The sequence below is a fragment of the Nipponia nippon genome, unplaced genomic scaffold (assembly GCF_047370975.1).
Source record: "Nipponia nippon isolate SJK-2023a ecotype South Korea unplaced genomic scaffold, ASM4737097v1 scaffold_30, whole genome shotgun sequence".
NCBI lineage: Eukaryota > Metazoa > Chordata > Aves > Pelecaniformes > Threskiornithidae > Nipponia > Nipponia nippon.
In genome coordinates, this window is record NW_028262348.1 from 721,239 (window position 1) to 745,394 (window position 24,156).

The window sequence follows — 24,156 nt, forward strand, 5'->3', positions numbered from 1 at the left end:
CCTCCCTCCCCTCTCCGCACCCCCGGGCTCGGCGGGACGCCCCGCAGCCGGGCAGCCTGACCGCAGGCGGTCTGCAGGCAGAGATCGTCTGCCCTGAGGTTTTGTTTCTATCGGTTGATTATTTCTGTGAGGAACAAAAGGCACCGCTGTGATAATCTCCTCTGGTCTCGAGGTGACTTCTACGTGCTCTGAGAGGCAGCGCCCTGCCTCCCCGCAGCCCTGTCCCCTGACGGCGGGGGAAGCCCTGCCCGCCCCGGGCGCGGGCGGGAGGGCGGACGGCGCTGCCGCCGCTGAGAGGAAGGGAGCCCCGGAAAGGCCTCGGCAGGCCTCGGGGGCAGGGCCGGGCCGGGCCGGCGCAGCGGGAGCCGCCAGGGAATTGCGGAGGGAGGCCGGCGCCGGGAGGCTCAGGCAGCGGCGCGGGCCCTTGCGTGGCGCGGCGGGCGTTGGGGCGGGCTGGCAGCGGCAGCCGGCCCCTCCGGCGGCGGGAGGCAAGGGCGCGGCGGAGTAACGGCACTAACTCCCCAGACGTGCTAGAAACCTTTGCGAATAGCGTGAGCTGAGCTCGGTCTCGTGGCTTTGTTTAGTTTGTGCTTTTGATTTTGGTTTTTCGTTTTGCTTGGGGGCTGGCAATGTGAAATGAAGCAGCACCCGAAAGCAAAAAAAGCATTTAAAATGGAGAAACAGATCTGAGATGACTGTCTTGAAGTGCCTAACTGGACTGTTGTGCAGTCTTATTCCAGCTTTCCCGTCTGTCTTTCACGCTCTGCCTTTTCTGGAAGCTCAGTCACAACATGGTTATTTTTTTCTCTTTGTTCTCCTACGTTGGCAGCTAGCGCCCGCTGAGGTGTTCGGATCGGAACAGACGGGCTGCGTCTCTGTAGACATTTAGCAGAGTTCAAATCCTCTAAAATGGAAGACTCATCCAGTGTCATTCTTACGCTTTAGACAAAATCATCCAGGAAAGTCTCGTCACTTAACACGAAAGGATCTAAAAGCAGGCCCCAAATGCATGTCCAGGTATCACTTTACCAGCCGCTGAAATACAGCCATCTCCTGGGTGGACGACAGCAGCTGCTTGGTCGTGTACAGCAATAGTAGCCAAACAGGAGACCCAGAGATCAATAATACCATCTGAAAATTCACATCTATGCAAAAATATTTTGTCCGTTGCTAGAGAAGCTTACTTAGTAGCTATACTTTTGATCCGTTCCTACTGGTCTAAGTGCTTGTATTTGCCAATGAGAGTCAGTTTTAAACACACGTAGATAGGCTACAATAGATGATGAAGGTTGTTATGTTTTCTTCTGTCATTTGAACTGGTTGGGATCGTTTTCTGTTTGGCCGTGGCCAAAACATAGATTAAAAGATAGTACTTGGACTTGCAATAACATGCTAAATAATGTTTAAAAATAATTACAAAAGCCACAAGTTAGCAGCAGAATTAGTAACACGTAGTATATAAAAAGGAAATAAAAATTCCTATTGCTGCGTTTTATTGAATTACAATTTTCGTTATAATAAAAATCAAATGTAGTAGGTCAAATACATAGTGATTTTCCCTCCATTTCGTATGGATAATGCTAAAACCTCAAAAGAATTGAAACATGTCAGGAATAAATAGTATTTAATTGTAAATTACAGTACTGCACGGGGCTGGACTGATGCTGGAGAACCAGCACACCCACCTTCCCGTCCAGAGAGGATTCTTAGGCACGGAGAGGTTTTCCGTTTGGAAGGAACTGCCACAACCGGCTGTTCTGAACTTGTATTCATGCAGGCTGTGTGCATCCTTCAAGTAATTCCCCCTCAGTTTCAATAATTGGTTGAACTAGGCCAGGTCTTCTAGGTAAGAGATCCCATGTTCTACTTAGGTATGAGAAAAAGGCGACTTGATCAAGATCATTAATGTTATCTGATAAGACTGGGCTTCAGCTTCCTAGACTACAACCATCTCAGGTGTATTACATCCCTACAACTGCATTTGGTTTAGGAAGAATGGATAAATACATGATAGTGCTTTACATTTTTATTACATATAAAAACATTTACGCTCTGTGTCTTACCTGTTGGCAGCTTCCACCCTCAGAGCATGGCCAAATAGTTGTAGCACAACTGAGGAGGTGGGGAGCTCTTAAGTGCATCAGCTGCTGATGACATAAAAACTCAGTTGGCAGAATATTCCCTTGAGAAAGTCCCGTCCCTCTTTCCCTGCGCCCAGCTGCTCCTTCTTCCTTTTGCCAGAAGCTTCTGACCCCATCAGCTGGGCTGAATGCCAGACAAATTGTACATGTGGCTGGTCTCTCAGTAAGGAGAAGTAAATTTCTGTCAAGGGTATAGAATGAGAATCCTTATTTGTTTCAAATCAAGTGCTGGGTATGCTGCTAATGCAAAATTAACAACCCTAATTTAAACCGTGAGGAAATGGGAAAGGATATGTTGGATTTGGAGGTAGACAGCTGGAGAAGAAATATAGTAGTGAAAGCAGTTATGAAACAAAAACTGAAGCAATCCCAGTCACTTCTCCAAATGTGGAAGCCTGAAATACTTCAGGATACAAGTCCACTAATTACAAACTTAGCAAATATGCCTATATGGCTTTACCTCTGTGCTGGCAGGAAACAGGAAAACAGATCATCAAGAAACCTAGTTATTATTCTTCTGGACTTCCTAACGTATCAGCAGTTTAAGTGTTGGTATTTTGATCACTCAGTTCTGGAAGAGAGTTGTTTTTCTTGAGATAACACAAAGTTTAAGTGGGCTCTTGCAGGCCACGTTCCTGAAGCATCATTCTTGATAGGAAAACCAATCCATAATAATTACAGCTCTGCGTATCAATCTGTAATCTCTCCTGCAATTTCTTCATATCGGTGACTGTAGTAAACAAGAACAAAGTACTTTATATCTGCTGAGTTAGATAAAATTGCCAATATTAAAGCAAAGCAGTTTTATTATTGTTTAGCCTATGCGTTAGTTTGAAAAGGTACACGCTGGACTAAAATGAGCTACTGCTAACTGATTAGGGTGGTTTGAACTAAGCTAATCTCCGTGGTTTTTTACCTAAACAAAATACATGCAAGTAAGGTAGAGCATACCATGACTTTCAACAGTCACATTACGCTCAGATGAAAAGAAATTTTGGGAGTGAAAGCATCAGAGGCTTTGTTTTTATCAACTCCAAATACATGCTACCTGCCCTTAGGTTTAGTTCATGTAATTTAGGGGTATTATACCAGTAACTAAAAAAACCAGAAAAAGTAATGCAGCACTTCTCTCTAAGGTAGATGATCTGCTTGAAGGAAAAGTAGCTTCCTTGTAACTGCATTCGAAGCCTTATATTGATTTGCTTTGCACAGCCTCCAACGGCGACATTTAATAAATAATGCAATCACAAAATTGCATATACTGATAAATGGAAAAATGGATTACCCGACTATCTAAAAATCAGTATTCAAACAGAGGAGGAGTGATAGGGTAGAAGCTGGAAAAAAAAACCCTTGAGTTTTCTCAAGATGTTTCTTTAGCTTAATAATTACTCATGAGTGTCTTATATTCTCCTATGTAAATCTAAGAATTAGCCTATCAATCAGCTTGGTTATTTGTAATAGTAAGTAATACCCTCTAGTGGTACACATAGGAAGAGGAAAAGAAGCTAGACAAAGAATGATTACTTTTTTGTATCGTGAAAGAGGCTAAATGACATAGGGTATCACTGGTCTGTCTGTATTTCCAGACTCCATGTGCAGTTCAGAGTTCATTATCAAAAAAAGATTTTCTGAAGAAGCTCATAATCAGGGCTTCCTGCAGCTATCAGGTCTTTCGGTTTATTTGCCAGTTGGCAAAGGTTCAGAGATTGAGGTGAAAACTGACAGTGCTGGAGAAAAAAATCCAACAAATGCCCCTCGTACCAAGAAAAAGCTGTTCAGCTTATTAAAAGAAGGGTGCAGATACTCTTGAATCTTGCAGAAGCCCAGTCTACTAATGTAGAGTCATCTAGGTCCATTTTGAAATCATCTTTGTTTCCATAAACAAAATATCCCTAAGTAATGGCCCTAAGTAATGGTAATATCCAGAAACTGCTTTCATTTCTCTGAAGCCGCACGTCCATGTGCAGTATTTGGCATGATGTGATGATACTTGACTAGTATCCTGTCGTTCTGATTGTCACTTTGGTTTTGCCCTTCTGCAACCCCATTATTGCTACAAGATTTAAAAGCCTTTGGTAGTTTTTAATGGTTTTCTGCTGGCGCTGGTTGCTTCCCGCCCCTCCAAGAGGAAGGATCCCATACTATTCAGGTATCACACTGGTTCAGACTTTAAATCAGCTTCTAAACTAATGTTAAGGAAGATGGTAGTCAGAAGCCAATTATTTTAAGGCCTCGTGAAGGAAGGATTTACTATGCCTTATCTTTCTGAGCTGTAGTAATTCTGTATTATGATCATGGCATTAGTTCAGCTACTACAGGGTCTTGGACCAGTGTAATCTTCAGTACCTCTAATTATCTCCTTATTACTTTTTTTCTTGGCAAACCAATCTCTGCTTTCTTTATCCTCTTCTAAAGCATATAATAAAAGAATGAAAAAAGACTGCCCATCTCCCAAGCTGGTGTAACTTAACTGATCCTGATGTAGTACTATAGGATCTAATGAAGCTCACGAACTTCCAGACTCCACATCGCGGTTAATAAAACGGAGACAGCAGTTAAAAAGAAAAAAGTTCTGACAAGGATTTATTAATTTATGCTTGTGAACAAATGTGTCTGACAGTTGAACGATGAGATTGTCATACTCTGTACAGAGAGTTTTTTCTAGAAATCTTCTTTCCACTCTGTTGCCAGAACTTGCGATATAGAAGTTCAGGAGTGGGTGTCAGTTCCCAGGCTCTAACCCAGTTACAAAGATGGCTGCATGCCCAGATGAGATGAAGGTTCAGACTTTCTCGCTGCTGTTCCTGCTTCTGTATGTTCAATCTTGCTGAAAAACCAATCAAGCCGTCTGACACCTGGCACTGGAGGGAGACACTCGGTGTTACCTTCCTGTGTTAAGCTGGCTAGGAAGTTTTATTACCAAAAAGAAAAGGAAAAAAAAAATCTCAAAAAGCTATTTCAAGCTAAAAGCTGGAAGGAAAGAAGCTAGTCAAGCTGAGCCTTCTGTGCCTTTTTTTCTGTCCACGCTGAAGGTTGAGAAAAGTCTCCTTCAAAGCAAAAGACCCTCCATACTTTAACTGGGGGAAGATGGCAGTTCTGTGGTTACTTTAAAAATGCTGCTTTCCGGCAGGTGGGCAGATGCTGACTGTAAGTGGCGTTTTGTGCAGAACACGTGCAGATGGGCAGATATTGACTGTGAATGGCATTTTGTGCAGAACACGTATTTTTCAAACCTTTAAATACTGATTTATGTATATAAGAAAGGCATATAAAATCTCTAAGTATTTTCCCCAAGCCTTAATTTCCTCATCCACTGGCGAAAAATAAATATTAAAGTTTTCTAATCTTCACTTGAATTGTCAAATTCCTCCCAGTCTGATACGCTCATAACTTCCGATGGAAAGTCAAGGTGATACTTCACGCGGTCTGCATGCCATTCTGAGAACCATTTCTCCGTTTCCATTAAAATAGCCCTGGGCAAAGTGAGGACGCAGGCAGCCATCCCAGAAATGTCATCCTCCAGCTGGGGTCCTTCCTCCCAACAGTCTCTCTCTGCATCGTAAATGTGGACATAGTCCATGCGGATTCCTCTGTTGTGGGATCTGCCTCCCAAGACGTAGATCCTGTTGTCTAAGACCGCAATACCTGGCTCTCCGTGTCCTGCAGGAAGTGGACATACATTTGTCCACTGATCGGTGCCTGGCCTATAGCAGGCAACCTGTGAAAAAAGAAAGAGATGAGCCAAAATCGACCGTGTATCTTAGTGACGGAGCCTGGCCATATGGCAGACTATTTAGGAAGCCATGCAGTATCATCAGTCTTTTGACAGGGTGTTGATAACGGAGAGAGCATATCACCGTGTAGCAGAAGCATAGTACTCAGCAGAAAAGTGTGCATAGTTGCCATACAGCTTTGAATCGCAACTTCTGGCCCTGCTGCTGGAGTAACAGCTGTATGTCATTTGAAAAATGTATACGAAAGTGAAAGAGATGGGGATACACGCTAATGTAAGCTCGGACATAATGCATCTGTTTGCATTAGGAAAAAATGTGCTGGAACATACAAATAAGACAAATCTGCTAAGCTGCCTGCACCATATGTTGGGAAGTTTTAGATTTCACTGGGTACCTACTTGGCTAACTGCTTGTATTTGTAAGCACCTTTTTATCATTCAGATACACTTTGCAGCTAGATTTAATTCTGCCATCTTCATTGGCTTTATAAGAGCAGTTACTTTTTGTGTCTTCTTTTCATGTCTCTAGCACTTCCAGAAGCTGGAATAAGACTCAAGAGAATTCTCTCCAGCCATCACTCATCATCAGGTACTGTACGTTTAATTGCATTATATGTTGCCATCCAACATATCCGTAACAATTACACATTGGTAATTCAAAAGTCCTCAACTTAGAAAAAAATGCGCGTGAAAAGACAATGTCAAGCAAATTTAGTTGATGTGCTACTTATTGGGTATGTGCATGCTAATGAATGTTATCCATCAAAGATGCTGTTAAATTGATAAGAATTCCAAGTGCTAGAGCTTTAATGCTTTGTGGGTTAGACAATGCGTTCAAGACACAGCAGTAAATAAATCATTGCAAGTTCTGCAGCTGAGTGGGGGAGAGCTAGTGCAGTAGCTGTTGCTGGGCAGACAGTTTTATTTGCATACTTAGTAGGAGAAAGGCATTACATCAGAGTGCAAGCATCCGTAAGAGACAGACTCTTCCAAGAAAGACACAGGTATGACGTGCTCTCACCTGGTGAACATCCCTTCTGTAGCCAGAATCATTGTTGCTTCCTCCAATGACATAGAGCTTTCCTAGCAGTGCAGCCATCCCGTGCCAAGCACGTCTCACTGGACCATCTGCTAAAACGTCCCAGCGGTCAGTCTTTGGGTCATAACACTGTAGCTCCTTCAAATAGTCTTCTCCTCTCCTCCCACAAGTAATATACATCTTCCCATCCAGTGCTGCTCCAGCATGGGCATATACCTGTACCACCACACGGGAAGGCAAGAGCTTGAGGCCTGGATTTATGTATTTCTCCCAGTTTCAAAGTATGGAATAGACATGAAGCGAGTGACATTCGTCATGAGTTATGCAGATATCAACATCTGGAAGGATTTTCGCATAGACAATTCCTTGCTAGGTGATTATGCTGTAAGTGTCAATTTCTGAATGAAATACACCAGGACTTCTAAAGCTTCCAGAACTGCAGTGGGTTCTCGTTCTTTATTTTTCCTTGATTAGAAGATCATTCATGCTATTGCTTCTCTCCCTAGTCTACTTGGAAGCCTTTCTGTTGGACATTTTTCTTATACAAGCAGTGTTATCAGGAGCGCAAGATAGCCTACTTAGTAGCACTCAGTTGGATCTTAAGGCTTTTTATATTCTCAGCATTGACACACATTTATTATTTGTGACCTCATGCAAGCTCTGCATCCCTTTTGTAAAATGGCAGTAATATTTATATACTTATATTTAATATTATATACATTTAATTTTATCTATATATTTAATAATATACATGTATTTATATTTTTAAGGTGTGAGCATTTAAAAGGTGTAGTAGAAATCGGCATAGTTTCTTGAAAGATAACTCAGGATTTTAGTTTTCTTCCCTAACCAAGATTCATCAAGCAGTTGTTTGTGTTTATCTTCCTCCTTTGCAACACTTTTAACCTGAAAATGGAAATTCTTGCCTTTTTTAGCAGTAATGGAACAAACTTTTCCACTCATAACCCCAGTTCCCCCGTCACTACACCATTTCCTGGTTCCTGGGGTCACGACTGCTAGTTTGGCAATTGCTGTTCTAGAAGGACAAATGGTAGTGATGACAAAAGTGGCTATTCACTCACGTATTTCAAATGAGTAATGGTCTTACATTAGCTGACTGAGATGTGATTCTGCATCACATAAGCTATTGTCACCGGAACTTGTTACCCAATCTCAGTTCTGTGTCCAGGAAGTCTATAGAAGTCTACAGAAGTCTATAGAAGCTGCTGTACCTTCTTACTGGGGCATTATCTCTTCTGATCAGGAGTGAAGCGTGTTGTCAGGACTGTAAGTGAGAAGCTTGTACTACTGTGGCTCACAGTTTACCTGCACAGGTGGAATGGGAACTTCCTGTTCCCAGAGGTTATGTGTTCAATTTTAAATGGTTTTAAGGATTATCACAATAAAGGTGCGGGGGAAAACAACAAGAAAACAGGAAAAACAAGCATTTAACCTCAAAGTGTAATTTACGTATATGATTATTCTCCTTTCTTGATATTCATTTATCCCCTATACAGAGGCTACTGTTTCCAATCTGAATAGCAGCAAATTTAAAGCTACAGGAGAAGAGCATCTAAAAAGATATTGGGGAACTGTAGTAGCGTGTGTGGCTAATGCACTCCTTACCTCCTTCTTCAGAGGTGTCACATATTCCCAAGTGTTGCTTTTAGGGTCGTACCTCTCCACTTCCCTCAGGTCTTCATGGTAATCTCGGCCTGCGACAGCATATATATAGTTGTCCACAACACAGACACTGAGGTCAGCGTGCTCTTGCTGTAGGGACTGGATCTGGAACCATTTGTTGTGTCGCGGGTCATACCTTGAAAAACAATGGGATCAAAGAGAGTTATTCATACGGCCACAGAATCATTGCTGGAATACCAGACAGCACCACAGATGTGGGTTACTGTACTGTCTTTGGCTGAAATTGAGCTCAGCTGTAAGTAAGTGGAGTGAAATTTGGCCTTGTCAGCATTTTATTATTAGCAAAGTTGTTTTATTCTATTTTTAGAAGATGTGTTTTAGCTGACATAACCATGCTATAAAAGCCTAGGTTTTCCATTACCTTATACACCGCTGTCAGGTTATATATCAAAATCTCTGCTTGCACAAAGCCATTCTACAAGGTAAAACAGTCTAAAAATAGCACAAAGACTGAATCTGGATCTTCAAGAGTCCAAGGAGGGCATAAACACATGCTGGGTTCTTTGATTCTTTTTCCCAAATATCTGCTGCTCAAAGTGAACCTCATGATTCACTTTCAGGTCAAAATATCGATCTGGTCTGGAAATTTTAGTTACAGAGAAAACTAGTTGTGAAGTGAAGCTATGCATGCCATAAAATAAGGGCAACTCAGCTAAAGCTAGTAAAAATTACCACAATATAGAGGCAAAAGGGTTTATATCTGTTTTTGCAGCATAATGGGCATGAAGGTCTAAACCCGATCCTTCCTCCTGCGCTTTTCCCTGGCACAGAGGAATATACGAGGACCCTGGAATGCTGCTATTGTGCACACAAATTCTTGAAAATCAACCAGTAATAGCATTTTATTTAAAAACCCTTTTTGGTAGCTAAATCCCTTTGTATTGGGACCAAAACTACACACAGAGGACTTCTAGGAAATCCTAGTTCAAGAGCATCTAGACAGTCTAAGGTTCTAGGTTCATTACTGCTTCCCACACCTTTAAGACTTCCCCCCTCCAACAAGGCAGAAAGTAGCACGTGTAATAGCACGTGTAATACTCCTGAATGAGTAGCTGTTTCTACCCTGTCAGGCTTGGCTGTGTCCCGTTAGCACTGCTGGAAGCTTCCTGTTACTGAGGCTCATTTCTTTCTTTCTTGTGTTTTCTTTCAGTGAGGCCCCTGCTCAGTCCCTAATCTTTCGGCTAGCGAGCGTGCAGACTGCGCTACTGGCTTGCTGACTCAGAGATGGGCAACAGGGTGGCAATAAAAATAATAGCAGGATTATCCTTATCTTACCTCCAACACCTTGACTCTGCTCGAAAACCACTTACATTGTTGTCTCCGCCAATTAAATACACAAAATTATTGAGAACAGCAATCCCTTGGTTGGACATTCTGGGGGCTAGTGCAGCCGTAAAGTGCCTCCACTCTCCCAGCAAGGGGTTCAGATACTTGGCTTGGTCACTGAGGACAATGGATGGAGTAGAATGCATCCCTCCAAATCCCACTACACACTGGAACTCTGATCTCAGCTGCGTCTGGGAGCTCTGAAGCATTGGCTGAAGACATTCATTCTTGTGGTACATTAATGCATCTGCAACTGTATCTTTTAAAGGACATGGACTTAATTTGTCATGAAGCCTTTGCAGGATCTGGGGTTCCATAAGAGGAAAACGAACTGTCTCAAGTAGCTTAAGGGGCTCCATCAGGGAGACCTGATCTGTCTCAAGTTGCTCTGGAGAATAATGGTAAAAAAGTGCCCCATCATAAACTTCAAACTCATAGTTAACCTCCAAACGGTTGCTGCTGAGAAGGGAGTAGACCTTCTGCAAAGGTAGCTGTCGATACACTTGCGTCCTTGAGAAAGCCGCAAAGTTCTTCAAAATGTAGGAGTCCAGCTGATCACTCAAATGTCTCAAGTCATAATGGTCAGCTAGTCTGTACACGTCAAGGATGTTCTCTTCATCTACCCAGGACATGAGAAAATCACAACAGAACTTAATGACTTCTGGAATCTGCAAGAGAGAGATATTTTTCATTTCAGACACCACTTGCCTCACACTCGAGACAGGTGACAGAAGCCTGGGACGGCTGTAAGAAAGTTGTCCACAAAACGACTGCTCTCCTCACAGTCTGATCAGCATGTTCACTTGTGCCCAATTCACCTTTCTCCAGAGAAAAAGAACTCAACACGGGCACACAGGTGAATGTAACACAGATCTTCTAGCCATGCTGTACTGCAAGCCTACGAGTTTGGCTTCAGCTGCAGCAGCAGTATGTCTTCTAAGACACATGGGACACTGGACAGCCAGGCTGCCTGGGTCGTTAGCATGGCACCAAGCTGCAGGCTGCCTGGGAGGCAGTCATGAAAACGGAAGGCACGGAGGACATGGCGAAAGCCAGGTTTACAGTCACTCCGTAATTGTTCTTTCAGAGCACTGCAGACATACTGTATCAGAGACTGTATCTGTAACAAATATATCTGCATCACTCGAGCACAGGAAGCCATTTGAAAGGAAAATTAATGTTTACTGTTGACTTCTGAATGCAATTTGAAGTTGTATCTGGCAGGAGGGACTACTGGCAAATAAAGAACTAACTGCTGTCCGAGAGGCCCTCTGCTAACAAAGCGGTGCTAAGTGTGTAGAAACCAACCAAAGCAAGCACTCAGAAAGTTTAAGATTTAGTACCAAAGCCTTGTGCAGCGGTTAGCTGCAGGGGAAATTAGAGAAAAAAACCTTGGCTTAAAGTCGCATGAACTCTGCACTTAGTGCAGAAACCACAGTGGTAGGATTTCCTGTAGTGACGGGGTCAGGGGAGGTTACGTGCCTGCGGACTCAATCTGGGGAGGATCTTGAGCAGCACAACAATTTCTGAGCAGCAAGCCCTGTCCTTTACCATAGGCCAGAGGCATTCCATTCCAGGGAAGCTTTCACAAGCAGATCAGTGGAAATGAGTACTATATAAAATAGTCCTCTAGATGAAATGGTAAATGTTTATAAGTAATAAAACCATTGGCACAAATGAGATGTGCGAGTACTCATTCATTGTTCCTACCCTTACATAGTTAGTGCCAGTGGACACAGTGCCCAAAGAAATTCTTCTTATCAGACCCATGCTCTTATTCACCCCCTAGCCCTCCATCTAACCAGATATCCATGTTTTCTGTTTCTTTCATCGTTGCTTTTGTTTCTTGCTTCTTTTTTGTCACATCTCCCCGTACCTCACCTGAAGCTGACAGGCTGCAGCTAGGGTTTCCTGTACACTGTTCACACTGAGTTCCAGCTCAGAAGTGTAAATGAAGTTCAAGATTTTACACATTGCATTGTAGGAGATGCCATGAATATGAACTTCTTCTTGTTCCATCTCTTTCAGTCCTCCTGCAAACATTCCTCTGTAAAAAAGACAATGGCACATGCTATGGCAGATTTGCATTGAAGCTATTTTCAGTTTGCTTATCTTATGTTGTCCTGGGAACATAAAAAAATATTCAGAAAGATAACCTAGCCAGACACTTTTTTATGGGATTACCTCTTCTCGAAGCCAATGACAGAAAGAGTACAGGCCTTCAGGACCTAAGAAAGGAATACTCTTTGTTCTGCAGGAAAACCATAGGGGCCACCTGAAAGGTACGATTCACAGCTGAAGGACTTAAATACAGACCCCGTACATGTGGATAGCCAGTGGGCAGAAGCAGATACTCTGGGTGTGGGGGAAGAGGAAAAACAGAGGAACTTGGGACTGTAGGAATTTTTTCTAAGCTAGAGCAGTTCTTCCTCCAGTTAGACGTTTGTCTGGATTGCCTTGGGATTTGTTTGTTTGCTCTATGAAAATAAAGTCAGTTCAAGAAACCGCTAGTCAAATTGACCAGGGAGTGCCTGATTTAATGGACGGTGAGTCACACTACAGGCATGTAACAGAGGAGTGACCCATTTCCAGTGACTGTGTGTGTTATGACATGATCAGCACAATGGGCAAAGTCTTACAATGCTCAGGACATGTTAAAAGCCACCCAGAGTGCATTTATGCAGAAGACACCTGTTCAGATCGTCTCTCCTCTTTATATACCTCCAAGTACCACAGGCAGTGAATTTAGTGGAGGTAAGCTCAGTGTGCAGGAACAAGAGCTTTATTTCTGTAGAGAAATAACACAGAGATGAATAAAGCCATACTTAGTATTTGTGAAACACATTCAGCTCCATCTTACGGGTCTAATTTTACATCCAGAAGCAGTGTGCCAAGGCAGAAGATTTGGATGTTGCAGATTTGAGTAACATTCAGACACATGCTTGTTACTGCCGTACTGAAGTGTACCTGAAATAGTCACAGGATGCAGCTAGAAGTATGCGATGAGCCTCAATAGGTTTCTCTTCCACTACCAGAACTACATCGAAGAGGATGCTGCTGTCTCGGAGAGATACCAAGCCACTGAGCAAGGCCTGAGAGTGCTCTGCACTGCGGTATGTGTTGCTGGTGCGCTGCTGAAGGGAGGGCTCGAGTTGAGCTTTGTGTGGCTGAGTCAGCTCCTGATCCTCCGCCATCCCAGGCAGAAATGCTCAGCCACCAGCTGTAGCAGAATGAAATCTGTGAGACAACAGAATCAGCAAAGGTTTGTGCCTTTTGCTTTATGAATGGTCCTCTGACCCCTGCCTGTCACAAAAGATAAACCAAACCAACTCTTCAGTCAACGGAGAGACAGTTCTACCCTGAAGAAATTATTCTGAATGATGATAGGGGAAACAGACAGGCGTATAGCAGCACACCAAACGGGCAGAACATGGTTTTTCAAACAAGTATTCTGACTCTTGGGTTTTCAGTTCAAGAGTCAGAGTATGTGGCATGTGGGAATATTTTTTTTTCTTAGCAAGAGTTTCACTTCCCAACCCATTAGCAGAACCCCTTGTTTCCTTTGCATTTCTGCATAATTTATAACGAAGAACAAAAGTGACGTGATTTTTGCCAAATTCCAAGTTGCCTAATATCCTCAGATAACTTTGCTGCAATATAAATCCCACCTTCACTCTTTTGATGTTTTACCCCAGAATCTGAAAGCTCTCCTCTCTTCCCGTCTTTGCTTTTTCATTTTCCTTAGCTGAACACATTCCCATCTCTCATTCTATAAAACACTGTATGAAATTGTAGGCTTCAGAGTGAGTTTCTTTATTGTGACGCTTCAAGCTAGCGTGCACAACTGCTTTTCACTTCACCGTGACTCCCTGCAGAGAGGGTATTTATTTCCTCCAGCGTAGGCCCTGTAGACTGCTATCCTGCACCTTTTTCTGGGGCTGCCGTTGACACTGTAGGAAGGTCCCCTATGGCACATGGGGAAACACCTGTAAAAAGCTAGCTGGAAGTGATTGCGTTTCATGTCTGTGGTTAAGCTCTCAAAGTCTCCTGAGTCCTCTTCCACCATCCTGTAATTTACCCTTTCCATTGTCTTGGAAGAATGTCAGAAGTTGGAGCAGTTAGAGCTCTTAGACTCTATCCAGTTGTCGGAGCACATTAGAAAAACCCCACCTCATTAGCAAAAGGAAATAACTTAGCTGATACGGCTGCTTAAGACACAGTTATAATCGCCTCTCCTCCAGCGGCCTGGGAAATAGCTGAGTGGCACAGGGGATAGTCACAAGGGGTTATCAGCAGTCGGAGAGGCAAAAGCAGAACAAACCCAGCAAATCCAAACAAACAATGAAGAAGTGGAACCACTGTTTAATTGTGCCAGCCATAGACAGTGAATGCAGCACTGGAAATCTCCCAAGGTACTGCAAGGTATTCTGTGTGTGGTCAGTGAGGAAGGAGCTCGCTGGATGACACCAAGAAATACAAAAATATTTATAGGCCTGCCTGAGGGAAGTTACCCGATGCTGTCCAAAACAAAAGGAAGCTAGGTGGCATTGCATGGTAAATGGGACGGGACAAAAACCTGAAAAAGCCTATTAATGGCTGTCTGCTTTTTGCCAGCAAAACCAAGACAACCAGCTCAGAAGAGGAGCTCTGATGAGACAGCCTTCTGGGGAGCACATTCAGGTCGATTATACGGGGGAAACTATCCATCATCAGCTGAAGAGATGAGTAATGGATTATTTTTCATGACAGGTAGATGCTTTCCCTAGAAATAAGATGACTGCTTTTGAAGCAGACAAAACATTACTGTATCGTTTGATTTGCTCCTGGGGAATACTGAAAAGTGATGGATCGAGGCAAGGGAGATAATACAGTAAGAAAGGCAAGTGAAGGAGTGAGTGTTACTGGATGTTGATCAGAAATTTCCCATTTCACTAGAAGGGACTAAATGCAGCAAAACCAAAACAGGGTGAGATATGGTCCAAATGAGGAACAGATTCAGATAAGTTTAATGTGGTTAACAGTTCAGAGTTCATGTGGTTAATGCTCCAAAAAAGGTTGCATCTTTCCAGCTACTTAGAGAGCTGTATCAAAAGAAGTCTCTAAGAGAGTAAAATTATTGCATCAAAAAGCAGAAGTAAATGTAACAAATGAACTATTTTCTGAATTCAGAGACTTTTGTTGGGTAGGGGAAGCAGCATGACCTTTGATGCAGTCTTACAGCCATTGGTGGAAGAGAGGCGAGGGAGAAATAAGTGAGCTATACTAAACTACAGAGGCTATTGAACCCTTGTAACAAGTGTTAGGAAAGAAATGTGTTGTAGGAGAAGCGGCTTCCCAAGAGAGAGAAAGAGAGAGGCATGCAGGGTAGAGTGGGAAACCTGTATAATCATGCCAAGCCTTTATTTAAATCTAACTTTAATTAATATAACTGTAGACAGTTACTATTCAGAATATATTCTGTATCCAAATAATCTTAAAAAAGAACAGAAATGGGGTGAAGCTTTCAGCAAGTAAAGCCCCAGAAAGGATCCTATCTTACAAATACGGTAACTGGAACCAGGAAGATCAAATAGTATTATGAAAGAGGGTAAATAAAAAAAAAATATATATATAGAAATGAGTCAGAGATTCTGAAGCCTGTGTGAACATTAGTATCTGCAGAGCTTTCAGTGACAAATGGGGCTGTCTTGGAGATCTGCAGGGAGTTTATCTCACTGCTAGTTCTACTAGAGATGGACTTGAATTATCCCACAGCTGTTAGCAATAGCTGAACAAACCAGCCCTGCTAGCAGACCTGTGGTAAGCCCAGGGTGGCCAACCACAGATGCTGGGAGTGCAGCTGACCCATCCTCCACAGCTGATTTTTGGCCAGTCAACAGCTGAGCTAACAGGTATTTTGCTACACTCCATTTTCTGAATTTAGGCAGCCCCTACTTCTTGTTCTCAACTTCTGCCCCTGGATTGTAGCTGGGCTGTCACTGGTGAGCTGGACTGTCCTCAGGGTGATCACTCATGCATCTACACCAACACAAGAGCTGCCTCGCGCATTTGGAGCACAGAGCCACTATGATACGGAAATTCACCGCGCTCTGTAGCTACCTGTGAGTATTTTGCCATCCACAGTTACTTGGTGCTAACCAGTTTTGGGTGTGTAGGTTGAATACTGATGCTGCTGTGGAAAAAGGGTGGAATACGACTGAACAGGTACAGTGTACGTGGTCTAAAACTTGCCAGCACTCATAAGCTCTTTTTGTACGTGGATACGTGAAGTTCCTTAATTACACTGTGGCTACTCAGAGAACCTATATCCTGTCATGTGTATATCTCCCTACTCTGCTAAATCAGGCTTCAGGGCTTATAAACAAGTATGAATGCCTATTGTCATAGTTTTAACCAGCAGTAACACAGGACTCTAGAAAAATTCTCACTGCTATGATTTTTATGAATTGTTGCCTACTTATAAAATTAAAGGTGAGCATTGATGGTATTAATCCATGGCGTCTGACTGACATAGGTGGTTAAGTCCTCTTCTTTGAGCCAAAAGCCGTGGAAAGCCTCTTAATTTGTACCTAGGTAGTCTTAGGAGCTAGTAGACAAGACCTTTAGGACGAGGCAGGCTTGTGGGGGCTAGCCAGCAAGATTCCCTTAGCTGATTGCTGAGTGCCCTCACCTTTGTAGTAGCTGTACAAGGAGCAGCTGGGGTGGGGTGGGTAGGAAGTTACAAAGAGCAGTTGTTGAAGCAGGGTTAGTGGAGTTGTGCTGTGGGCTGCTTTGAAGGAAAAGTGGGGTGGTTTCGGCATTCAAGTTTTCTGATTAAATGGTGAGCTGATAGTTTAGCCTATTTCTCTGAACGTTGTTCTAAATGCTGACTACAAATTTGCTGGGGGGGTATTGGTGTTGGCACAGCACACTGCTTCTCAGGCTGTGTGGTTTAACTATGGCCTTTCTCCTCTGTGCTTTGTGCTTTTGTTACTGTCTAAAAATCTGGTACCCCAAACAGTGGAAGTGTGCTATTTTATGTGTGGTGTACCGGCTGGGTGGGGGGGAATGACTGTTAATGTATCTAGGAATTGTTACGCCTTTTAAGTGTCCATTGATCTTAAAAATAGCAAGTAACTTTACTGAATAACCTCTATATATTTTTAGCTGAAAATAATTTAACCCCGCTTCCTCAAACTTGTATTTTGATTAATCTTTATTGTCCTTTCAAAAAAGAAAAAGCTAAACATAGTACAAGCAGTACAGCTCTGAATGGAGAGACAGAACAGGTTTGTTCAGCTTCTTGCATGCTGCAGAAACCCTTCTATTTACTGTTTTTCCTTCCTGACCACTCATGAACTCTGCTGGCTTTTACAGCTCGAGACACTGTTTTGACAGGCTGGTGTATCTGTCCCTGTGAATGGAGGAGCTGCGGGCAGGCCCTTGCTAGCTAACACAAACACACAGTCCCTTGAACCATGCAGTTCCCTCTCTCCTGAGCCTCCCTACCAGAGGGGGGCTTGGAGGATGTTCTCGAGGCCTCTCTGTTCTCTTACTTCTGTTATTGAGAAACTTGCTCTATGACTGAGCCAAGTTCCTAGAAATCTGAGTAATACCTTTTTTATTTTTCCCTCTCTTCTTGTGCAAGTTTCTCAGTGCCGGTCTGCTGTTCACAGTGGGATTCAGTGGCTGCGTATTGCAGGACTGACGCTAAAGCGGAAGAGATGAGGAACTCTTTCCGTTCGCTGTGCTTCCTTAACAGTAGCAAAGATAAAAAGTATTGTCTTATGTGCTGTGGGCTGCTGTCTCCAGAAACAAGGGAAGGCAAGTCCTTGTTCTAACCACTTTGAAACTGCGGAGAAAATCAGACTAGAGATTTTTTTAGCTGGCTGCACAAGGTATTTGAGACTGCAGTTATGTTGGTTTGCATTTGTCTTTTAGAGGACATGGGTTAATGTGGTAATTAATTTTAGGGTATTACAACTGAGCGCCCAGTACATAAAGAAGAAGGAGGCCTATGAGGTCAGTAATTGTATGTGCATTTCTATGGGCAGTGCTAATGTAGGAAGACATGCACTGTTCGGTCACTTCAAATCAAGGAGTTAAACAAAACAGCCCCCCCATAAATGGCAAAACCCTCAGAGGTGCCCAGAAAGACATGTCTGCTCTTTTTCAACAGAATGAAACGGTCTATATTCTGCGCCTGGATTCCATTTAGGAACCAGGAGAAAGCAGCCATGCCTCACAACAGTAGACATGGAGGGAGCATGAAGGAAATCTAGTATTTCCTTCTATTTCCTGTACTATATTCAAAGTTCACTGTATCGCTAGTGGTCTCTTGTAATAAGCTATGGACACAGTGGAATCTACAGTGTCTCAGTGGCTTGCTGACGGCTCTGTGCAACTGTCTTGTATTCAACTTCCACTACCACAACATGCGTCTGCAGATCACGTGTATGAAAAAATACAAGTCTCAGTGAGGCTTCTGATTATTCTACTGAAGTAATTGCTTATCTGTACGTGAAAAGAGTTGTGGTTCAGTTTTTTAACAAAATCCTCGCTCTGATCAATGACAGAATACTTGCTTTCACAGCGAAGATATGTGGTTTACGAGTGAGGAGGTTGGCACTGGGACAGGAGGAACTGAGGGAATGGACTGTGGCTTGATCATTCAAATGGCAAAATGGTGAGACTGGTATGCTGGCTTGCTCTTGTGCTCACTGAAAATCCTCATCCCTTTAAGAACACAGGGTACAGGAATGGAGTAGCTCAACTAGAACAGGGAAAGAAAAAGTTAACGGCATGGTAAAATAGATGTGGTAGGAAGCAAGAGAATGCAGCGTCTGAAGTTTTTAAGTGCAGAGCAATTGTTACACCAAGGTGTTTGTGTGCTGCTCCAGTAAAGAACATTCTGGGGAGTGGGAATTCATACAGCTTAGAGCACGTGCTTCCTGAGATCGAGAGTCCTGCTTCCCTAAGGATCTATCCGTGTTGTGCCTGGGAGCACTTGCGAGCAGCTGGGTCAGGGCATATGTCCTGCATGCATCCTGCTGCTATGACTGGCATTGCACGGCATGATACACACCTAGGCAAGTAGTCACCCCTTCTGTGACTAGCATCCGTATCATACGGTCATGCTTGCTAGTGTGTGGGTGGGTTTTGGTTTTTTATTTGTGCAGTTGTGCTGACAGCCCTGATTCTCTACTGCTGAGAAATGGCTGGATACAGGAAGGATTATCCAAGTTAGTTTCTATGGAAACTCAGACGTTTTTGTACTGAAGAGCTCGTGGCTGTCAGTTACATCTCTGCAAAGAGGTGTCTTATGCAGATAGTGATATTTTCTCGTGCATCAGCTGTGCCCAAAATAAACTAGAGCTTGCTGGTGTCGGGTATCCAAATCTGTTCAGCTTACTGCCATATGGACAGGTGCTTCAAGCTTGGGGGGGGGTCCCGTGCTTTCTTAGAATTATGGAATAATTTAGGCTGGAAAGAAACTTGGGAAGTCTCTAGTCCAATCTCCTGCTCGACGCAGGGAAAACTTCAGAATTGGGTCAGGATGCTGAGAGCCTTGTCTCGTCAAGTGCAGAATCTCCATCCTCATCAATAATTGGAAAACTGAGTGCTTAACCATCACATTTGTTTTCTTCTTTATCCTGCCTGAATTTCTTCTGAAATTCTGCAATTTGTGACACTTGCCTCTCATCCTTGGCGCTGTGCACCACAAAGAAGAGTCGGGCTCTACATTTTCCTGTAGCCATTGCCTTGCGTGCTCTTGCATCTCCTTGTACGTGCTCCTGCCCCGTATGGTGGTCCTCCGCTGAACTCGCAGGTTTTTCTTCCAGCATGGAGCTCAAAGCCGGGCAGGTATTCAGGTTCTGTGGGCTTATAAGTGCTGAATAGAGTGGGAAATAATAATTTCCCATGACCTACTGGCTATGCTCTTGCTAACACAGCCCAGTATGAAGCTGGCCCCTGTTGGAGGAATCATATTCAACTTGCTGCTCATCAGGACCCCCAGGCTCTCGTCTTGCAAGGCTGACTTCTAGCCAGGCTTGTCTCCAACCTGCTCTGATGCATGGAGTTACTCTGACTCAGGGGCATGACTTTTGCTATTGAAATGTATGTGGTTCCTCTGGTCCAGTCTTAAAGCTTGCCGACGCCCTCAGTTGCAGCTCTGTCCTCTTCCTTGCAGGCCACCTTCTTCATAGCCTTTTTCTAATACAGAGCAGCCAGTATGGCGTGCTGATTGTGATCCAAATAGGTTAGACCCTTAAAAGCCTTAGCGCATTGAAGGAAGTTCAAAATCTGTGCCCTAAGGCTTCCCACGCCTTCATCTCTCCCTAGGGAGTAACATGAATTAGGACCTAAGCCAGGCTTCAGCTGAAAGCCTGACAAGAAGACAAGATACAAGACTAGAGCAAAATGCTAGTTATGCTAGCTCTCAGGGGTTGCAAACGCAAATAGGCAGAACTGGCTACGTACCAGAATTTTAACAGGGCAGAGGGCACACAAACAAATGGATCAACTAGTCAGGGAGTGTGCAGAATGGGGATGCAGCTGGGTGCCTGCCAAAATAGCTCAGAAAACAGATGTGGTGCCACAAACAACGTAAACTGAAAAGCAAAACTATTGTTGATTCTAACTGGAGTGCAAATACTGGAATACTTCACTAACTATATCATAATTTGTAATGGGCACTTGTAAGACTGTTTGCTACATAGAAGACAGTTGAGTACACCATTATGTGTAGCAAGACTTGAGCCACTTCCATGCTTTTTGAAGAAAAAGGGAAGAGAAGAGGGGTGAAGGAAAACCAGCAGCTTTGCTCAGCAGTGCTTCTTTCCGAATTATCCCTCTGTGCATTCACAACTGTGCAAAAAAAAAATCCCAAACTTCTTCCTGAAATACCACTTCACTTGAGGAACCTTCTACAAATACAGAAAGCAACCCAAAAAACTCCTTTTGACCGAGGTCCCCACAAAAAGAAAGAAACTAAGACATCTGGTAGCATATAATATCTCGGCACCAGTTTTGAACGCTCATTTGATGATGATGATGCTTTTGCTAGGTCTACGCACACCATCTTTCTTTAAGTCACTAATGGAGATACGCAAGCACATCACTGGGCTGAACTTCTGAGCCATTTTCAGTTTCTAGCATTAGTAGTATACTTGAAGTGTGGGAGGAAACCAAAAGGTGTGGTTTGGGAAACAGCTTTTGCAAACTATGCTGTCTCAAATTTTGGCATTCGTTCCTTTCAGAAGCAAACACCTGTTGTGTTTTGTTTTTTTTTTCCCCCAAGCCTATTACAAGTTATTTCTAAGACATATCGAGAATTAAACATCTCATATTTAATATGTATATGGCAAAATTCCCATGAAATGTATCTATATTTAAATATATGAATATTTAAAAATATTTTTTCCCCATGAACAGTAGCATAACCTAAAGAGTATGAGCTTTCTAACTTGAATATTTTGCCTTATCCATGAGTAATTTGCAACTTACCCAAATTCACAGAATTGTCAAGTTTTCTGCGGTGCATTTTTGGGACGGTGCCTGTGGCCCAAATGCTACCAAGAAATTGTAATGAGGAAAACAAAAATTCAATACAGTGCTAAAATGGTTTCTCTTATGGCTTCCTGATCTTGAAATAAGATTCGCTTTTCATCTGAATCTTTCAAGAGTCATGTTCTGGTTTGGATGGAGTGGCTGCTTGTGTTTGAAGGAAGGAGTGTTAGCCAACTATATCCAGGCAGGGTGTACCGGCTTACCCTAAAAACAAGCGGCCTACCATTCAGGCTCCAGCTTTTTCTGGAATCAGGAGGTAGTGCTTAGTTCTGTGTCCAGACAGATCTGGTAAATCTGAGAGGAATATGTTCTTTTGACAGAATTGTTTTAATTATCCCAAGAACTTTTAGAAAGCCCCTCAAAAATCCTAAAGTCTCTTCCATAATAAGAGCACCACCGTGTTTTTTTAATGAAGGTTCTGCAGGATCAGGCTCTCTAAGTAACAACTACACCAGAACAGACAGTTTATAAATTAGCCAGCGGTGTACGTTCTATGAATCTTGAGAGACTCAGCTAGCTGGCAAGTCTTGAACCTGCTTTGTTGAACTGCTTAAACCACATCATGAATTTTTAATAGTCTAAAATACAAGGAGGAAAAAAGAGATTAGAAAGTAATTAATTCTGTGCCAAATACAACACTTAAGTGACCTGGAAGAGAGCAAAGGGTCCTTCCAGCGTGTTCCAGCTCCGATTTCTGTATCGAATATTAATTCATTCGTATTATTCACCACATTAATTTCGTGCTTGTGGGGATCTGTGTGGGTTTGTTCGCCCCCCGTAACCTATACAGGTCCCCATCAGGAACACGGCATCGGCAGCATTCTCTGCGACTTGGAGTCGCCCGTCATGAAAAGCGGCGGCCTGGCTCCGGGCTACCCCCGCGATGGGGAGGCGAAAGCCCCTTCGAGCAGGCTCCTGGCTTTGCGTTCCCTCCCCTGCTGACATCCCTCCGCGGGCCCCGCCGCCCTCCCGCCTGCCCGCCCACCGCCCGGGGGCAGCCCGGGGACGCGGCTGGCGGCCTCCGCCTCGCCGGGGCAGCCTCAAGGGCAGCAGGGCCTCGGCTGCGGCCGTGGCCTGGCGGGGGTGGGCGGCAGGGCCTCGGTGCGGGGCTGTCCCGGCCCCGCCGGGACGGGGGCGGGCAGCGGACCCGCCGGACGCCGCCCCGGTGCTGCCGCGCTGCCCCCAGGCCCGCTCTGGCCGCTGCAGCTGGCGGCCCCTCGCCCGGGCACCCTGCGGGGAGCCGGGGAAGCGGGACGCCGCCTCCCCCGCTCGGGCCTCGCCGCGGGGGGCCGGGCCGGGCTCACCCGCGCGGGGAACGGGTAACGGGTAACGCCGCCTCCCCGGGAGCAGCGGGCGGCCCAGCCGGGGGCCCGCGCTCCCTCTTCCCCCTCCGCCGCCGCCCCAGCCACCTACCGAGAGCGGCGGCGGCGGCCTCCGCCAGCGGCTTCCGCCTTCATCTGCGGACCGGAAACCACGGCGGCCGCGCGTGACGCGCCCGCCCGGCGAGGGAGGGGCGGCCGGGACCGGGGCGGGCGGCGGGGGCGAGAGCGCCGGCGTCACCCGGACACCCGCCGGCCCGGCTGCTGGCGGCGCCGCGGTGCGCCCGGGCGCGGGTGTGCCCGGTCGTGCGGCACCTGCGGCTGCGGGCGGCCGCGCCCGCTCGGTGCCGGTGCGCGGGCGGCTGCAGGGGGGCAGCGCGCCTGGGGCGGGACTACATTTCCCGGCGAGCCCCGCGCCGAGGCGGAAGCTCTCGCGAGAGGTGGCCGGGACTTCATTTCCCCCAAGCCTTCAGCGCGCCGGAAGTGGGTGCGCGGCACTTCCGCGGCGGCGAGCGGCGGAGCGGCGGCGGGGCGGGAGCGGCAGGGGCAGGGGCAGGGATGGACGTGACCGGGCCCGAGACCGACTGGCGCAGCACCAACTTCCGGCAGAAGCTCGTCAGCCAGATGTGAGTGCGGGCCGCGGTCTCACCGCTGAGTAGGCCGCAAGCGGGCCTCGGCCGCTGCCGGAGGTGCTTCAGCGGCTCCCGGGGCCGCCCGCGCCCCTCTCCGCTCCTCTCCGAGTCCTTCCCGCCCCCCCCTCCACCCCCCCCCCCCCCCCCCCCACCCCCGCGCTGCCTGGGCTCGTCCGTGGTCCCCGGTGTTTTCTCTGCCCCGGGCCCTTTCGCCGCCCGCTGCGAGGGGGCCTGGTTACCAGGCTTTGCTCAGAGGCTGCGCGGGGTCAGCCGGGCCCCTGCTTTGACTCCGCTCCTCCGCTCCTCCTTCCCTTTCGCTTTCCCCTTCCCCGGCACACCGCCTCCCGTCCCGCCTGACAGCACCTGCTTCAGGGCCTCGCTTTTGGCAGCGGCCGTAGCGTTGCCAAGTTTGACATGTTCTGCCCTGTGAAAACCACTGTTACTATCCCGCATCTGACTTTTTAGGGCAAAAATGAAATAAAAAACGTTGGAGACTTACTGTTTTGGACAGGGATTTGCTTTCACGCTTCTAGAGTGAGCATCATCGTAATTGGTATCTAGCTGATGCTTAAGAGACTGTTAAAAAAATAGTTCAGCTTGTTGCCTTTTCAGTTGTCCTTTGTGAAACAGTCATTTTACTTGAACTACTTTGCTGCTCTGCATGCTTTTTCTGTTTTATGGAAGGCTCTTTTACCCTATGAAAGGTGGT

The 24,156-nt window shown here is 45.3% G+C and overlaps 2 protein-coding genes across 18 annotated transcripts in view; one reads left to right on the top strand and one right to left on the bottom strand.

Annotated features, from left to right (window-relative positions):
- MED15 (mediator complex subunit 15) overlaps positions 1-24,156 on the top strand; it is a 53,802-nt gene that overhangs the window by 454 nt on the left and 29,192 nt on the right. For 3 of the 10 annotated variants that reach the window (XM_087768727.1, XM_087768720.1, XM_087768726.1), the window contains exon 1: positions 15,887-16,047. Coding sequence is in view for 7 of the 10 variants with exons in the window: in XM_087768720.1 (XP_087624846.1) it covers positions 15,959-16,047 (89 nt within the window). In the remaining 3 variants the exon portion in view is untranslated. Of the gene's footprint in view, positions 1-6,406; positions 6,467-15,881; positions 16,048-23,291; positions 23,442-24,156 lie in introns of those variants that run through there. The other 7 variants (XM_087768722.1, XM_087768729.1, XM_087768723.1 and 4 more) reach the window with 6 other exon arrangements.
- On the bottom strand, positions 4,700-23,154 carry KLHL22 (kelch like family member 22). Of its 8 annotated transcripts, none has more exons than XM_087768734.1 (8): positions 22,910-23,154; positions 21,434-21,498; positions 12,914-13,166; positions 11,828-11,993; positions 9,896-10,614; positions 8,543-8,735; positions 6,899-7,132; positions 4,700-5,862 (listed from the first exon to the last, which is right to left on the bottom strand). In XM_087768734.1, the coding sequence occupies exons 3-8, from the start codon at positions 13,138-13,140 to the stop codon at positions 5,485-5,487; spliced, it is 1,917 nt and encodes a 638-aa protein (XP_087624860.1). In that variant the 5' UTR covers positions 13,141-13,166; positions 21,434-21,498; positions 22,910-23,154; the 3' UTR covers positions 4,700-5,484. The 8 variants fall into 8 exon arrangements, with proteins under 8 accessions (XP_087624860.1, XP_087624857.1, XP_087624859.1 ...); XM_087768731.1 differs by having other exon boundaries at positions 12,914-13,183; XM_087768733.1 differs by lacking the exon at positions 21,434-21,498.

What these genes read in the sequence shown, in the direction of transcription:
- KLHL22 (XM_087768733.1), bottom strand. Translation starts at nt 13,140, where the DNA reads ATGGCGGAGGATCAGGAGCTGACTCAGCCACACAAAGCTCAACTCGAG. An exon ending in CTGCAGCCTGTCAGCTTCAG is followed by an intron (nt 10,615 to 11,827) that starts GTGAGGTACGGG and finishes TCTCTCTTGCAG; the next exon opens with ATTCCAGAAGTCATTAAGTT. An exon ending in GCAGAGTCAAGGTGTTGGAG is followed by an intron (nt 8,736 to 9,895) that starts GTAAGATAAGGA and finishes TTGTTTTTCAAG; the next exon opens with GTATGACCCGCGACACAACA.